The sequence below is a fragment of the Strix aluco genome, chromosome 3 (assembly GCF_031877795.1).
Source record: "Strix aluco isolate bStrAlu1 chromosome 3, bStrAlu1.hap1, whole genome shotgun sequence".
In the NCBI taxonomy this organism is placed as follows: domain Eukaryota; kingdom Metazoa; phylum Chordata; class Aves; order Strigiformes; family Strigidae; genus Strix; species Strix aluco.
Window position 1 is genome coordinate 133,135,228 of NC_133933.1, and position 16,245 is coordinate 133,151,472.

A 16,245-nucleotide genomic window follows, 5' to 3' on the forward strand; every position below is an offset into this window, starting at 1 on the left:
CCTTGCGTGTGCCTCTTGTCTGGTTAACGAACTCGTGACAGCAGGCATGTACCATCCAGGATAGCACCTCTGAACAGTTTCCAGGGCACCAGAGCTTTTTAAAAACTCTTGTATCTCTCTGACAGCCCTGATTTTTCTAATGTACCTTCCTAAAAACCAGAAGTTAGCTGCCAAAACAAGGCAGTTTGTCTCTCTTGGAGCTATGGCCGTGCTCCCTGTGGCCCAAGCTACAGCACAGCAGCACTCGCTCCCCCACCATGGTGCTTTTTCTCCTGGCGTACCCCTCTCCTCACCGGCCAGGAAGCAGCACAGCCCACTCCAGCCAGCAGCCTGCTGGGATCCGTTCCTCCGGGGTGTCCCCGCTCGCCGCAGCCCGTTGGTTTGTGCAGAGTGTGTGGCCACAGTGCCATTCTCCGTGGGCCGTGGGCCAGTCTGTAACTGCAGCCCGCCAGCAGCGTGGCGTGGCCCAGTGCTGACCCTTGAGGGCCGGGGGGTGCAGGGTGACTCGAGGACCTGCAGCTCCTGCACAGCTGCAGGAACAGGTCCCCTTGGCGGGGTGTGCCCGAAGTGCCAGTACACATACGTACGCACACAGAGCTGCGGCTCGCAGGGACGACGCTGCCTTTGAGCCAGGATGCTTTTATTGAAAAGACCTTGCCACAGGGAGCCGCTTATCCTGCCCCTTCCCCACCCAGTCCTGCAGCAGGAGCCAAGCAGCACCTAGAAGGAAGAGTCCTGAAAGTGCTTTACTGGGAGGTTTATACCTGGAAGACGCTGGATCCTGTGATGCTCGAGTCCAGGGCTGCAGAGCCAGCGCCCCAGCTCAGTGATGGGCCGCAGAGCAGAGCAGCAGCCAGGGCACCAGCTGCCGTCGCTGTGGCACAGCACCTCATCCTACCACTGAGCCTGGCCTCCGAGCCCTCTGCCCGCAGGCTCTGCGGAGCACACGGGCGCAGCCCAGACACCACCCCAGCCCCAGCACGGCCCGTGGCTCGTGTCCCGCCCGCTGCGGACGTTCGGGGCCAGCCCTCTCCGACAGCTCTGTGTCACCCCTGCCAGCCCAGTGCAGGCTCCAGGAGCGGGAGCGCCAGCAGCGACCATACCCCTGCGAGAGGAAGGAGCCGGGAGTGGACGTGACGCTGCTGGAGCCAGGGCTGCCCCCAGAGCGCGATGAGCTCTGCAGCACGTGTCCCACCGAGCCCGTGTGGGGCCTCGCCGCGGGGCCTCCTCCCGCCATCACTCTGCACATGGGGAGCTCGGCAGCTCCCCCACAAACAGCCTGCACGGGTCAGGATGGAGCCCTGCGAGGGAAGGGGCAGAGCTGCAGCCGTGCCCTGGTGCTGGCTCACAGCACCCCCCAGAACGGCTCCTGCCAGCACGCCCTGCCCTTCCCTGCCCTGCCCTGCCCTGCCCAGAGTGGTGGCAGCACCGGCTCCTCCTGTGTGTTGGTGTCTCGGTCCCCTGCAGCAGGGCGAGGCCTCGGAGCCCTGCACGGCAATGACGGGGTGCAGCGGAGCCCCCTTCTCCGGCAGGGGTGTTCACCGGGCTCAGCCCCACAGACAAACCCTCCTGAGACCCGCCACGGCGCTGGGGCAAACGCCTGCACTGCCCCCTCCCCTCGGGGCCAAACGGGGAGCAGCCCCCGCCCTCCACAGGCAGGCCCCCGAGCCCAGACCCAGCGCCGGGCAGGCGGCCGGTGCCAGCGGTTGCACCCAGGCCTTTGGCCAAGGCCGGGCGCAGGGAAGGTGCCTCCCACCAGCCCCTCCACTCCCCCGGGCCAGCAGCATGGCCCCCCACCTGTTCTGGGCTCCGTGCTGTGCGGTGGCAGGGGAGCAGGGCCCGGCGTGCGGGTCGGGCGCTGCATGCACGGCTGGGAGCCGGCTCCGCGCGCGGCCCCAGACAGGTGCCCTCGGGAAAGCGTGAAGTTCTGATCGCGGATCTTCGCATGCAGAGGTCCAGGCGGGTGCCTGGTGCTGCCTCCTCTTCCAAGGCCTGCTTCGGCTCTGGCAGGACGCCCAGGGCCCCAGCCGCAGAGCTGGTGCTGCACTTACACCTCGATTATATTGACCGAGGGAGACTTCTTCTGTGAGAGAAAAATCTGCTTTCAGGCAGTGCTTTGCTACGCCCCTGGGCTGCAGCCCCCCCCCGCAGAGCCCCCCGGGGAACTGGGACGAGCAGAACCCTGCTGCAGCGGAGACCTGGCCTCAGCTCTGCCTCGGGAGCCCCAGGGCGCTAATCCTGCAGCCCCGGCCTCCAGCCCGCTGTGCTCCCCAGCAGGTTCAGGCAGCTTGGCTGCATCGCCTGGTACCTCCCTCCAGGCAGCCTTTGTGCCCACCGCTATGCCCCAGCACTCCTGGGCCAACCAGCTCCCCTGTCCCACACTTGTCAGCCTCCAGACCTCCGGTGGCTTCTCTCCGGTCGCTAGTGGTAGCCATGCTACACCTGATGCCCCGGGACAGGAGGCAGGTGCAGGGACAGAGCAGAAGAGGCACCTCGGGGGTAGGTGGATATGGCCATGGGGCAGAGAACCCACAAGCACAGGGTGACTGGTGTGCAGGGACAGGTGAGACCGGCTGAGGGCCGGGCACACCTCGCTGCCGTGCCCCTGGAGCCAACGGCTGAAGGGGGCAAGGGGGATTTTCTCAAGAACTGTTGCACGAGCAGGCGCTTCACACTACAAAGAGCGTGCTCACTGAGGAGCAGAGCGGATACGCGAGTTCAGAGAAGGTGCCAGGAAGGGAAGGGGTCCCAGCTGCTACACGTGTGTTTTGTAGCGCAGCCCCCGTGTGCTGGAGCAGGGTGCAGACGTGTGTCCCCATGACCGCGTGGCATCACAGGGCTGAGGTCAAGAGCTGCACCCTCGTCTGCTGCTTTACAGCTGCTGGGCCCTGAGGCCGGGAGGGGAAGCAGATGCAGAGTTTTTTCTTTCCCATACCCTGTTCCCAGCTTTGTAAGCAAGGACTGCAAGAATAAACTTGCAGTGCTGGCACCCTTGCGGGTGACAAGAGTAGAGTGACCGCAGAAGGACAAACTGAGGTGGGCCAGGTGAACTTTGCAAGCAGCAGGAACAGGCCTTTGCACCTGCCTTGGCAGCCCTCTATGAGCAGGTTCAGGCTGTAGTAGGGATCCAAGAGGAGGGATCTTTTTGGCAACGAGTAATCAAGAGGCTGGAAAATCTGGAAGAGGAGAACTGGGGCCTTGAAGTCCAAACAGGAAGTTTCTGCTCCCGACATCCACTGGAAACCAAGACGTGGAAGCAGAGGGGCAGTTAAGCAATACAGTGAGTAGAGTTCCCACCGTTGCTAGAGGTGGCAGATGAGACACAAGGGAAAACCTCCTGCAAGGTCCTGTTAGAGCATGTGCATCAGGGTTATAAATTACTGTCTTTGTCACGTAACAAAGGGAGATGTGTCAGGCGCTGAGGGAACAGCCAGACGGAAGTACTGCCCCCTCCCCATCCACAGCCTGGCACAGCACTATCAGGGTGGGGAAGGGGCTCTGGGGTCCTTCCCACGGATGACACGTGTGGCGATGGCCTGGAGCAGGCCCCGGGGAAGGCAGAGAATGAGCAGCGGTAGACTGGTGCAGGAACCATAAGAACATCTGCCCAGTTTGCCCGCCTCCTGCCTGAACGGGCAGCAGCTAGACCTGTCTCTGGGACACAGAGGTGCAGTGTGGAGGGGCAGGGTGACGGCGAGGGGACAGGTACCACGCTGTAGCGTGGGAGCCATCCCGGCTGACAGATCCTGCCCCCTCTTCCAACGTTTCTCCTGCCATGGGGCACACACACTGCCCCAGAGAGACCAGGGCTCACCACACATGAGAGCATGAGCTGGGGTATTTGTTTCTGGAGAGAGCCAGAGCCTGTCCCGGCAGCAAGCCCGCAGACGTCACAGGCCATCCCTCCCCGCTCACCTTGCTCCGCAGCAGCCCTCCACTCGGTCGCTCTGGCGTGCTGTGCTCCGAGGACGGCTTTGTCTTTTCCTTGTTGTTGTTGGAGTCGTTGTCCTTGATGATGTCATACTGTCTGCAGAAGAGGGCGATGACCGCTGCCGAAAGACAGGGGATGAAGGACTCCCTCACGCTGGCTGCCCCCCGCCTCCCCTCCCCACAGCATCCCAGCTGGAGAGCCGTTGGCCCCAGGGCGCCCCAGGGTGCTGGTCACCCACACCCTCCGCCGGTGTCAGCCTCGGCCGCCACAGGCACATGTGGCCAGGCCCGTCTCCTCGGGCCGACGAGGCATGTGTGTGGCTAAAGCCATCCGGGCCCACGCGAGGTGTGAGGTGCCTACGGCTCAGGGCTCTGGGGCCAATGGCAGATGTTGAGGCGCTCGGAGAGGGATGGCCCTTGAGGCCAGTGAGCAGCTGAGTGGGTTTCTGTGTGCCTCCAGCAAGGCACTAAAGTTACTGGCCCAGTGCCTGCGACCCTCACTAAAACCAGCCCTTGGCTCTGTCCTGCCTTGCGAACTGACCCTGGGGTCAGTCACTGTCGTGGTTTTACAGCACCCGCCTCGCACAGCAGCACACATCCCACACCTGGGGACTCCGGAGCGATGCTCTGAACTGTGACCACGAGCTGTGTTGGACCCATTCAGACCCCGGTGCGTTATCCCAGCCACCCGCAGACCGGCCCTGACTTCTCCCTGTCGGCACTCTAACCCACCAGCCTGCACCAGCAGCTATCCTGTACTTTCTTCCAGTGCGCTAGAAAAGTGTTCAAGGCCAGGACAAGGAGAGACTCCTGCAAGATGCCACTAGAAAATCAACATTTGCTGGGATGGGAGTAGGGGGCAAATGACTTCCCTCTCACAGCAGCTCTGCGTGACCAGTCAGGAGCTGACTGTTACCTCCTGGGCTTCCCCGCTCCCAGGCAGCCTGCCATTTACTGAGCACTGCCTTTAATCAGGAGCTGTACAGGAGCAAATCACACATCTTACAGTTTAGCAGACTGAGGCACAGCCACTACCAGCCAGTGCAGCAGCGTTACCAGATGTCAGACAAGCTAGCTAAGGCCCAAGTTACATGCTCGTTCATGTCAGCTGGGATGCTCTCACCCTGCCATTCTGTATTGCCTGGTCCCACATTGTCTTCTGCTCTTCCAGCACAGCAGTCGGGCCAGCCAGCCCCCATGCTCCAGGCCATCGCCGCTGAGCAGTGGCTGTGGTCACTCCTCTTACCCCACTGGCTCGAGCTCCTGCAGACTCAACTGACTTGCTGGAAAGGATGCCAGACCCACACCAATACGCCTCTGCACTCTCTTGAGCCCCCTCCTCTTCGGGGACCCTGGGCTGCAGCTCTGCCCCAGCCTGCTGGAACATCGCTTGTGGCACTCACCTGCCCACATGAGCAGCACAGCCACGATGATGATAATCTCGCCTGTCTGCAGCTGCCTGTCTTTGTCCAGCCCCTCCATGGTGATGTCACCTGCAGAGAAGAGAACCCAGGCAGGGCTGGCAGCAGATACCCTCCCACCAGGTCCTGCTTCAGGACCAGCAATGCTTGAGGATCCGAGAAGGAGCTCCAGAGGAGAGAGGCCCACCTCCCCCAGACAAGGACAGGTGTGGAATGACATCTTGTCTGGGGAGAGCACAAGCAGCCTGCGCCATCCTATGTCAGGTAAACCATCCTCGCTACCAAAGGGATTCTAACAGCTTGTTTGGGTTCAAGTAGGGACTGCACAATGCATGGGAGCAATCACTGTGGTTACTCTTTACGTAGGGACCAGGCCCTGAGTTGAACACACAAGTTCTGAGGGAGGTAAGCCACCTGCTTGCCCTGCTGTACTCTTCTCAAGTCCCCCTCCTATGGCTGGTGCTGGAGACTCCCATGCCCAGTGAACCCCTCTGGGCATCATCTCTCTTGGATTCTTAGATCATCTCTCATGGACCAGCATGTAGGCAACCCCACGGCAAGAAGGCACAAGATGGGTATGAGTAGGAAAGGAGACTGTGGGGCTCTGTCATTTGTCCTTTGGTAGCTCGCAGGCTGGGAGATCTGAGAGCCTGGTCAGTATTTCTCCCTACGGGCAGCAGCTGAGCTGGCCACAGCAGCTGTCCCGGCCACATCCGGCTTACCTGAATGGGGCACCAAGACCTGAGATGGGAGGGCAATAAACCGGGGCTTGGGGACATTAGTGTGGCCATAGTGGACACAACAGCAGCCTGTGCAACCTCACTGCCTGTTGTGACACTGTGTGTCCCAGGCAGCCTGCTGCTTGGGGCAGCACTTTCCTCGCTGGCTGCTGGACCCCTGCCCGCGTCTGGAAGGAGCTGCCTCACCTTGGTTGGAGCTGTTGGAAGGGAGGCGGTCAGTCTCCTTCAGGGTGCGGAAGTGGACACGCTTACTGGCCTGGCTTTCTCCGTACAGGCCGATGCTCTGCACCTGGATGATGTAGTCGGCGTCCTCCGCCAAGTCCCACAGCACACAGGCCCGGTTGGTGGTGTTCACCTCGCGGATGAACCGCTGCATCTGTCCGTCCTGCCGCTGCCGGAGAGGAGAGCCGTCATCCCCGGGAGGCTGCTGCCAGCCGCCGGGCACAGGCCCCTGCCTGCCGGGCTGCGCTGGGCACAGCGCCCTTCACTCACAGAATCACAGCATCATCTCGGTTGGAAAAGACCCTGAAGATCATCTAGACCAACCATTAACCTAACTCCTCCCTTCCCCGGCAAACATCCACCCCCGGGGCGGGCCAGGCTGGCCAGCACTTTGCAGTGCAGCATCCCTGCGTGGCCTGAGCGCCAGGCACCTCCCTGGGGCAGCCACCATCATCTGGGGCTGCGGAGGTGGAGCAAGGCAAGCGAAGAAGGGGTATGTCAAGGCCAAAGCACCATTCTTATGCAGAGAAATCGCAGGGAAGTCACTGGAGGGACAGCTACCCCTGGTGCAGCCCGTGGCCCGCTGCCTCCCACCAGGACGGGTGGCTCGGACAGGGCGCCCTGGCGAGGGCAGCTCAATGCAGAGTGTCCTCAGGTGGGTGCCAGAGGAGCTCCAGGCTACGGAGAAAGGGCTGACATAGGAGCATGCTGGTAATGGTGAGAGGGGTCCCCAGCCCCCAGGGAACAGAGCCCAGATACCTGCTGCAGGATGGCATAGCCGATGACCACGTCTCCTTCTGGGACGTCCCAGGAGACTGTGGCAGAGTTTGCCTTCAGCTGCGTCACAGTCACATTGACGGGGGACGGTGGCCTGTCTGGGTGAGCCAGGGATGGACCGAGGCAGGGCACAGGAAAGAGGCAAAAGAACATGTCTCAGAACAGGCACTTGCCCCTGCACACCACCACGGGCAGCCTCTCCAACATCTGCCCATGGCAGCCCACTGGCCAGGGCCACAGGGAGCAGCTTCTCTGGTGAACCTGCCCCCAGGAGAGGAGTGGCACAGCCTGTGCACAAGGCTGAGCCCCTGCCAGCAGCAACACATGCACGGCACGGTGCTTCCCGGGCCGGTGGGCAGCTGCCCGCGGTGGGGGGGCGGTGTGTAGGCAGAGGTACTCTCTGCCTGCGCAGCTACCGCTCCGTGGCACCCGCTGCCTTTGGCAGCCTTCACTCGCTGGCCAGGACTCCTCCCTGCTTGGCTGTTGGTGAGAAACGTGCTCCCTGCACACCTCACCCTCTGCAGTGTCCTACAGCGGGGAGGGAGGACGAGCTCGCGAGGCATCTGACTGGCTCTGCTCTGAAGGGCCTCCTTGCAGCAGCAGACATAGCCCCTTGCTTGTGATACCTGTTCCCCGTAAAGGGGACTAGCGATGCTGACCACGTGCCCAGGCTGCCAGATCCAGCTAAAGACACAAAGGGCCCCCAGTAGGCTCCTTCCACCTTGCAGTCATCAAAATGGGAAATGCATGAAGGCCTGTCCTGAGCAAAAAAGAGTTTAAGAGACTGTCATGGCAATTTAACGAGTCCCTGCAGCTCAAAATCACTTGAAAAGAGAAGTCCCTGCAGCCTGACTCAGAGCACTGCAGAGACCCTGCCAGCAGAGAGGGGAACGGCATTCACATCAGCTCTTCACGAGGGCATCTGCTTGCAGACCTGAGGTACCTTCACAGCTGCTCAGATGTTGGGAGGTTTACTTCGTTCAGCTCCAGACCAGCAGCAGCAGGGCTGCCTGGCATGACAAGCTCCTGCTCAGCCTGGGCACAGAGGAGATTCTTGGCAGGGAAGTCCCATGTTTCTGTAGGGTCCAGAAAGTCCAAACAAATCCTACATTAATGCAATTCTTCAACCAAGACTGTGATGGTAAAATCAGGCTCCTCTAAGCTCTGGGGCTGCCCCGTGGATGTGCATATCACGAATGCCTGGCACACCACCCAGAACTGCGTAGGAAGCAGCCCAGACACAGTATTTATATATCAACTGTGACAGAAAAATGGGGCAGCTTGGAATAAACACACTATGCAACTCAATCTGGCCATCTCATCTGCCTGGCATTACTCCTTGCTCTAGAGTGGGGAGGAAAACCCAAAGCAGAAGGCAGAGCTGACTCTCCCAGCAGCGCAATGCCATCGGCTGCAAAGCTGGCAGCAACACTACCCTCCAGAAAGCTGCCCTGATTGACCCATGATCTGCACCATCACTGCTTTGAGACTTCACAGCACCAAGAGCATGGCAGGATCCTGCACAGGTACACAGACCTGCATGTAAAGCCAAATTTTGTCTGGAAATCAGACACGGGAGTGCATGAACAAAGACGCTGAGCTGCCGTTCGTGTGTCCTCTCTCCCTGTAAACAAGACCATGTCCCACACGCTGCTTGTGTAGCACAAGTTCAATACTGTGATTTATACAGATAGAAAAAGAGCCCCAGAGGGCACCTGAGAACAAGAAAAGAGAGAACCATAACACTGCCAACAGCCACAGCTGGCGCGACAAGGAAAGGCAATTCCTGCAGGTCAGCTGTTTAAAGGTATTCATTCACATTTGAGTATCCCCGGCTCCAGATCAAACCAGGAAAAGGCTGTGATTCCCACTCGGAGGAATGGAGGGCTGCGGTCTGCCGTGGGCCATGAAGACAGATGGGACGGTCACCCACTGAGACCAGAAAACGGAGACTGGGGCTGAGTGTGTCCCCAACATCGCCAAGAGATCGAGTCATTAGAGACGACATGAACAAGGACATCACAGGATGCTGCGTCTTCTCTTTCAGAACAGGAGGCTGGAAAACCGGAAAGGATTCAAAGATGCACTCGAACGTCCTTTACCCCATGAAGAGTGTGTCTCCTTAGAGTTTTGCCCATGGGAATCTGGTTCACCACTCTCACCTCTGAGCCACCTGCAGACCCTGGTCTCCCACGAGCCAACAGCAAAGCGGGCTGAATAAACCTGCGGTCCCCAGACCCGGCCACCGCCTGGGGCAGGTCTGTCCACGCGCACGGGAGCTGAGCTCCCCACAGACGGGGTCTGATTTTCCGCTGGCTTTCCGTGGCTGCACAACCAGCAGCTGAGCTGTAGGCAGCACTGTCAGCCAGCAAACAACCACTGCCTTGCCCTGTCCCAGGCAGAAGCGTTTCAAAGGAGGGGGGGGGGCTGCAATGTTTCTGCTAGCCTTCGGGTGTAAGAACAGTTGCCCAAGGTTGCCACTATACAGCAAATGTAACGAGGTCAGGAATCCAGTGGTGGAGACTGGTCCTGGGAACCGCTTTGGTCTGAACCAGCCAGCACGTGCCCAAACCACCCCTGGGCACGGCTCAGAAGCTAGCCCGAGCTGTGAACCATTCCCAGTGGGTAGCACTGGTGTGCTCCCCTCTTTGGAACTGATGAGCTTAGTGCTATTGATGTCCCCAGACCCTGTCAGCTGGCCTCAGGGCAGGAACAGGACCTGGCGCTTCACAGGATACATCCACAGGAATAAATTAGGCAGCTTTTTCCATCTAATGGAATGAGAAGAGGTCTGAACGTGCCCAAAGGGGACAGTTGGACTGCCCAATCTTTAAGGGTATGTGAGGAAATTAAAGGCAGGGTCTGACATCTCTGCGATGCACAAGTCTGGATGGAGCTTGTAGCAGGCTCCCTGCTCTGCACAAGAATTTTCTAGGCTTCTGCAGGGAGCCCAGCCTGGCCCAGCACAGGTTTTCAGTCTGGGGATGCTGAGACATGGCCCTGGGGCTGAGTCACTCTGATTTGAGAACAAGGGCACTGCACTGCTCCATGAGCCATGCTGCTGGGTCCACATGGGGCTGACAGCATTGACCTGCACTCAGCCAGAGCCTGCCCAGGCCCCGCGCAGGGACCTTCGCTCCCTGGTAGCCAACGGGCATCCCAGGGGCCACACCAGCCTGGTATCAAACTGCAAAGAGAGGACACTCAGAGCCAGCACGGTCTGCTGCTACATCCAGAGCCAGGCCCCAAATGTCCCAGATGGAGAGGGGTGAGGGCAAGGGGACACGGGGGCACAGCGGGGCCACGACGCGTGCAGCTCATCAGCGCTTCAGACCTCACCCACCGTAAACACACTTTGTGCAGGCTCCGGGCAAGCAGACCTGAGCCTGCATGACAGCGAGACCTGAAGGTGTCCTGGCTGCAGTTCCTCACTGGAAAAACGCGTGTCCCTTGGTCAGCTTGCAGTTCAGCAAACTGCAGAAGAGACATTTCTGAGCACACGGGATTTGCACGCCCAGCAGGAAGAGACGGGACAAGAAGTTTCCAAAGTTGAAACTAGAGAAGTTTACCCTAGAAACACGGGGCAATGTTTAATCCCAAGGATATGCAAGATGAGACCTCACTGAAAGTCGTTATGACCGGACCTCCAAAGGACAGCTCGCACCATAGAAAGCTTTGCACGTGATCCGCACGTTAAGCCCAACATTCTCCAGCCTGCCCTGCAGTCCAGGTCAGAGCAGTTTCATGCCAGAGCTGTTGCCATAAAGATCTGTGAGCGCAAGGGCTCCAAAAATGTACTCTCTGAAGCCAATATTAAAAACATTCCTATAAAGCCAAGATGCTCCAACACCCTGCTGGGCTCTCCGGGAAAAGCATGCCACAGTTAAGCCCTGCCCAATGCATTAATCGCTAATGATTCTGCATCATTTATAAGTTATCCAGCTTCACTTTTGATTAAGCGATGGGCACCACCACAGAAAGAGCAATCGCTTCAGGCCTGGCGCAGCCTTTGCTCCCGTCCGTACGGCAGCACGTTCCTCTCAGGCCTGCGAAGAGGTGGGAAGAGTTGGACCCGTGTGCCGGGGCCAGCAGCGCTGCAGCCGGGGCGGCGGGTCGGGGGGGGGCCGGCCCGATGCCCCTCGAGCGGTGGGACGGGGCCGTGCCCTCCCCACCCTGCGCGGCTCCGCAGAGGGCTCCTCACCTGCCCCTCGGCCCGTGCCCTTGGGGCTGCTGCTCAAGGGCACCCAGATGTTCGCCCAACTTCTCCCTGCAGCGGGGAGGTGAGCATCAGGCTGCACATCTAAAAATAAGTGGCCCCTTTTTAAAAGCCCTGACTGCATTTCTTCCTGAATCCGTCAGGCCCTGGAGCACAGATTTTCCAAGGAGAATGAAAACATGGCAGAGCATCTCAGAGGCTGTCTGACACCCGCCGTTCCCGTGCCGGTAGCCCGGCAAGGGGCAGACTGAAGGTGCCGCTGGCCCCGGCCGTGCAGAAGAGTCACGGGAAGGAAGGACGCGGGTACCCGGGCGCCGGCAGAGCCCGGCGGAGCCCGGCGGAGCCCGGCAGAGCCCGGTGCCTCGGCCAGCAGCAGCCCGGGGGGGCAAGGCCGGGGGGTACGCAGGGACGGTGCGGCCGGCGCCCAGCCCAGCCCGCGGCACCGGAGCGTCCCCGCCCGGGGCACCCGCTCCCCCGGGACTCGCCGCTCGCCGGTGGGGGGCACGGCTGGGAAACGGGGCCGCCCTCCCCGGGGGGGCACCAGGAGAGCCCGGGTGCCCCCGGCAGAGACTGGTGCCCCCCCGCCGAGGGCAGCGCGGCCCCGCGATTGCGCCCCGTGCCACAGGGAGGGGACGCGGCCCCGCCGGAGGCTTTGACGGCCGCGGCGGCCCGGGGGGGGGCGGGGAGGGGCCGGTCCAGGCCCCGCGGGATCGCGGCCAAGGCTGTGCCGGGGGCGGGGGGGGCGGCGGGAAGGTCCGGCGAGCGGCCCACAGCAGGGTCCGCGGCCGGCCTCAGCCCGGGGAGCGCCGGCCCCGCGGCCCCCGGAGAGCGGCGGGGGGGGGCCGCGGCAGTGGGCGGGGCGACCGGCCGTGTCCCGTCCCGGTGTCCCGTCCCGGCCGCACTTACTGGCTCGCACGATGCAGAGGTCGCAGCTGAAGAGCACCAGGACAGGGTTGAGGAACGCGGAGAATCGGGCCATGGCGGCGGGGGGGGACTTGCGGCTGCGGCCCCGGCCCCGGCCCCGGCCCCGGCCCGGCTCCTTGCGCCGCGGGACGGAGCGGGGCCGAGCCCCGGCCGCAGCGCGGGGGGGCGGAACGGCCGCCCGCCCCTCCCCCGCCCCGCTCCGCCCGGTGCCGCCCCCCGAACGGCGCCGCAGCGGCTCCGGCGCCGCCCCCGAGCCGGACCCCGAAACCGCCGGAGCCGCCCCCCAACCACCAGCACCGCCCCCGAGCCGCTAGTGCAGCCCCCAGCGACTGCCGGTGCTGCCCCCCGCCCCGTGCCGTGTCCCAGTAACCACCAGTGCCCCTCCATGCCGTACCCCAGTAACCACCAGTGCCCCCCCGTGCTGGTCCCCAGTAACCACCAGTGCCCCCCCCGTGCCACACCCCAGTAACCACCAGTGCCCCTCCATGCTGTACCCTAGTAACCACCAGTGCACCCCCCCACAGCCCTCCCTCGTGCTCTGTGTTCACCCCTGTTGTTACACAGGGACCCCCCCCCCACTCGCCCTGTCCTGGCGTGGCACGTCCCACGCACCCACCACTGGCCACTGGCCGGTGGCTGCTGCCCCGGGGGTCCCCGCTGAGGCTGCAGGTCCCACGGCAGTGCGACGCTCCCCTGGTGTCCCGCGGGGCCTGGCCACACACCCCGTCCTGCAGCAATGGCATCGGTGAGCGGTCAGGCGCTGGGCAGAGGGTGGGGGTCAGCCCCGGGTCCGGGGGTCAGCCCCCAGGGCAGGACACTCCCAGGGGGCCGCGGGGCCATCCCGCACAGCCCTGCCTGTGCTGCTGCACACGCTGGGACAGACTGGGGGGCCCTGGGCATCTTCGCGTCCCGCGCAGGGTTCCTCCGCACCCTGGCTCCACGTGGGAGGACCCGTCCCACCCGTCCGGGGTTCACAGCTCCACAGTGCCGACACCGCGGCATCGGCCGATGGCACTGGTGGCCGAAGCCCTGGCCCACGGAGCTGCGGCTGCAGAGCGGTTGCCCACTGGTTTGATCCTTTCTGTGCAGCTCTGATGATCCTCGCTCGCATGTGTCATTGTCAATTAATGAGTTTATCCTCGTAAAATTCACCTGACCAAGCCACCCTGGGGGCTTGCCTGGGCCTTTGGCAAGAGCTGCCCCAGAAGAGCTCTGCCTGCGTCCTGGGGCTGGGCCTGGGGCAGGGCCCTTGCCGGACACACACACGTGGGGGAGAGCAGCACATGGAGATGCTCCCGCGTTCCAGCACCTAGATGTTGGTAACACAACACAGCCCTTCGGCCCCAGCGTGCTGCAGACCTACGTCCTGCCAGGGCCTCCTGCTCACTCGCTAGACAATCTGAACAGAGGCCGTGACACTTTGAGGTATTGCTGAGAGCAATCTTTATTAATTTGTGGGGTGCTGGAGGTAACTCCATGCTCATCGCCGTGGAGGCTGTTGCTCCCTCGGTGCTCTCTGGGGGCCAGACACACTGCAGTGCAGTCCACAGGCGGTGGTTGACTGTAAACACCTGCATTCAGCTGCCCCTTCTTGCCTTCACTCTGGCCAAACGGCTGGTATGTGGAGCCGCGGGATGTTGGGCATCATGGGGTTTACTCGTGGGACCTTCCCTGGCCTCCAGCGCGCTGCTGCTGGGGGCAGAGTGGAGGAGCAGGCAGGCACACAGAGCCGCCAAGCGCTGCGCCCACGGAGGCCGAGGCTCAACCCCACACGGCGCGGGACAGCACGGCGGGGAGGGCCCCTCCGCGGGGCTGCTCCGCTTGAGCACGAAGGCACGGCCATGGGTTGTGTCCCAAACCCAGGCAAGGCAGCACTGGGCTGGTGAAGTGGTGGGGAAATAAGGAAATGAACCCAAATAATCATCTATCGCCTAACAGGCAGCAAGTTACTGTTTTCTGTGGGTAAGGGAGACTGGAAGGAGGAGTCAAGCCCAGTGGGACTCTGTGACCTCCCTTGGTTCCAAGGGGCTGCTGAGGTGGCTCGGCTTAGCTGTGACTTTGGGCAGACCTGGGCACTCCCGAGGCTCCTCACTGTTCAGCTGATGTCCTTCACTGCAGCCTGGGTTGTCCTGCACAGCCAGAGCTGAGTATCAGCCAGACCAAGCCCTGGCTTGGTCGCGTGGTTGAGGTCCCTCCAGTCTCAATTGCACAGCGGCAGTAGTCACTCATGTGCTCTCTGGCTTGCCCAGCATTAGCTCGAGCCTGCACAGGTGTGGTCAGATGAAGATGACATGGCAACGTTTAAAAGATGTTATTGCTGCAGGCATTAAGGTATCAGTGGGTAACACTGTTCTCTGATAGCAGAAACAGGCGTCCATTAGCACTGTGGGACAGTTTATTCTGCATCTGCCCAAAGCCACTTTCCAGGGATTAGGTTTCTGTGTCCCTGCCCTACGCTCCAGGCTGCAGCCCTGTTGCTCACGCAGGAGGACAATCATGCTGCGATCAGTGAAAGTTTGTATGTGACCACCCTTGGCCACCACTGTTGGCCAAGTGGCATTCCCAGGCTTCATGAGTGCCAGGCTTCGCACATGATTCATCCATGCCAGATCAGTTGTCCGGGACATGGAAAGGACACACTGCAGTGCTCAGGGCAGTGGTGGCAGTGTGGCAACCACGTCTCTGCAGCACCACACCATCCCCTGTGTGCTGCCTGGGGACAGCCCTGTCCCCATGTGTGGGGAGGAGCCGGTGTGCTTCGGGACAGAGGAGAGCATTTGTGACCTGAGTTCAGGCTACAAGTAATAAATACCGAGAGTGCAAACTCTCCACACATATTTTATTATCATTTGAGTGTTTGGGGTTTTGGCCGGGCAAAATTCAATTTGCCATCACAAACCAGGAGGTAATGCATCTAAACTGCATTATGTGCCTTGCAGGGCCTTGTACTTGGGATTCAGTGGGGAAATCCAGCAGCAGGCTCGAGGTCCTGTCCCCACCCGCGACAGCCTGGCTGCAGCCCCCACAGCCCCGGCCTGCCTCTGCTCCCCGCTCTGCCTCTCCCTGCCTGCCAGAGGAGCACGGCAAGGGCCGCAGGGGCAGCCGACCCGTCCGTCCCAGCCATCCCCGCAGGGTGCTCTGCCCACCGGCCTCCCCCCACCTGCCTGCACCGGCATGGTGGCTGTGCTGCACCCCTGTTCACCAGCACACACCAGTCCCTGTGGCTGTGCTACCCCCGTTCACCAGCACACGTGTGGCCGCGTGCTCTGTTGCTCGGAGCAGTGGCGCAGGCAGCCCCGCTGGCTCCTTCCCATGTCCTGTGCCCCGGGCCTGGCTCACACACAGAGGCTGCCAGAGGCTCTTTCAGCAAGGAGAGAATTTCCCAGACGCTCCCTGGCTTTGGAAGCCTTTAAACACGCTCACTGTCAGTGTTCCGTTTTGGCAGTCCCTGAGGCATATGTGGGGCGCTGGGAGAGGCTCTGGCTGCAGGGGAATGCCCTGGCCGTGGTGCAGGAGCCTCCTGCGCCTGCACCATGTCACCCTGCTGCCGGCTGTTGCTGCCCAGTGCTGAGTACACCAGCAAGGCTTCCCAGTGCACCGGGAACTTACCTCTGAGTCTGTGTCCGTGGCGCTTGGGAGCTGGGCAAGTCAGATTTATGATATGCCTGTGCAGAAACTGCCCATTCTTTGTAGCATATAGATGTTATTGATTAAATGAAACCCACAACAGATGGATGGATTTTGTGTCCCTAATCTAAGCCTTAGTCAGCTTTTAACTAGTGTGAGGTGGACATTCACAGCTTAATGAAATGAATTACCATGACCTGCAATAGCTTCTGGGTCCTGACCTGGGGGTCCTGGACCTCCAAGACTGTTCCCTTCCTGGGACACACACTCGTGCAATTATTTCCCCAAAAAACACCAAGTTTATGAATGTCTGTGCAAGCATCTGTATCCTCCATCCTCTCTCTGACACAGAAAGTCTGTGCGGGCCCTGTTCTGCCTGCGCCTGCCT

The 16,245-nt window shown here is 61.3% G+C and overlaps 1 protein-coding gene across 4 annotated transcripts; it reads right to left on the bottom strand.

The window, feature by feature from the left end:
• Window positions 1-619: 619 nt before the first annotated feature.
• FNDC4 (fibronectin type III domain containing 4) lies at window positions 620-12,405 on the bottom strand. Of its 4 annotated transcripts, XM_074820483.1 has the most exons (8): window positions 12,213-12,405; window positions 7,073-7,188; window positions 6,278-6,482; window positions 5,334-5,423; window positions 3,916-4,049; window positions 3,086-3,236; window positions 1,798-2,083; window positions 620-1,301 (listed from the first exon to the last, which is right to left on the bottom strand). In XM_074820483.1, exons 1-8 carry the CDS (start codon window positions 12,283-12,285, stop codon window positions 1,289-1,291), a joined length of 1,068 nt encoding a protein of 355 aa, XP_074676584.1. In that variant the 5' UTR covers window positions 12,286-12,405; the 3' UTR covers window positions 620-1,288. The 4 variants fall into 4 exon arrangements, with proteins under 4 accessions (XP_074676584.1, XP_074676583.1, XP_074676585.1 ...); XM_074820482.1 differs by having other exon boundaries at window positions 620-2,083; XM_074820484.1 differs by lacking the exons at window positions 620-1,301; window positions 3,086-3,236 and having other exon boundaries at window positions 1,807-2,083.
• Window positions 12,406-16,245: the final 3,840 nt, after the last annotated feature.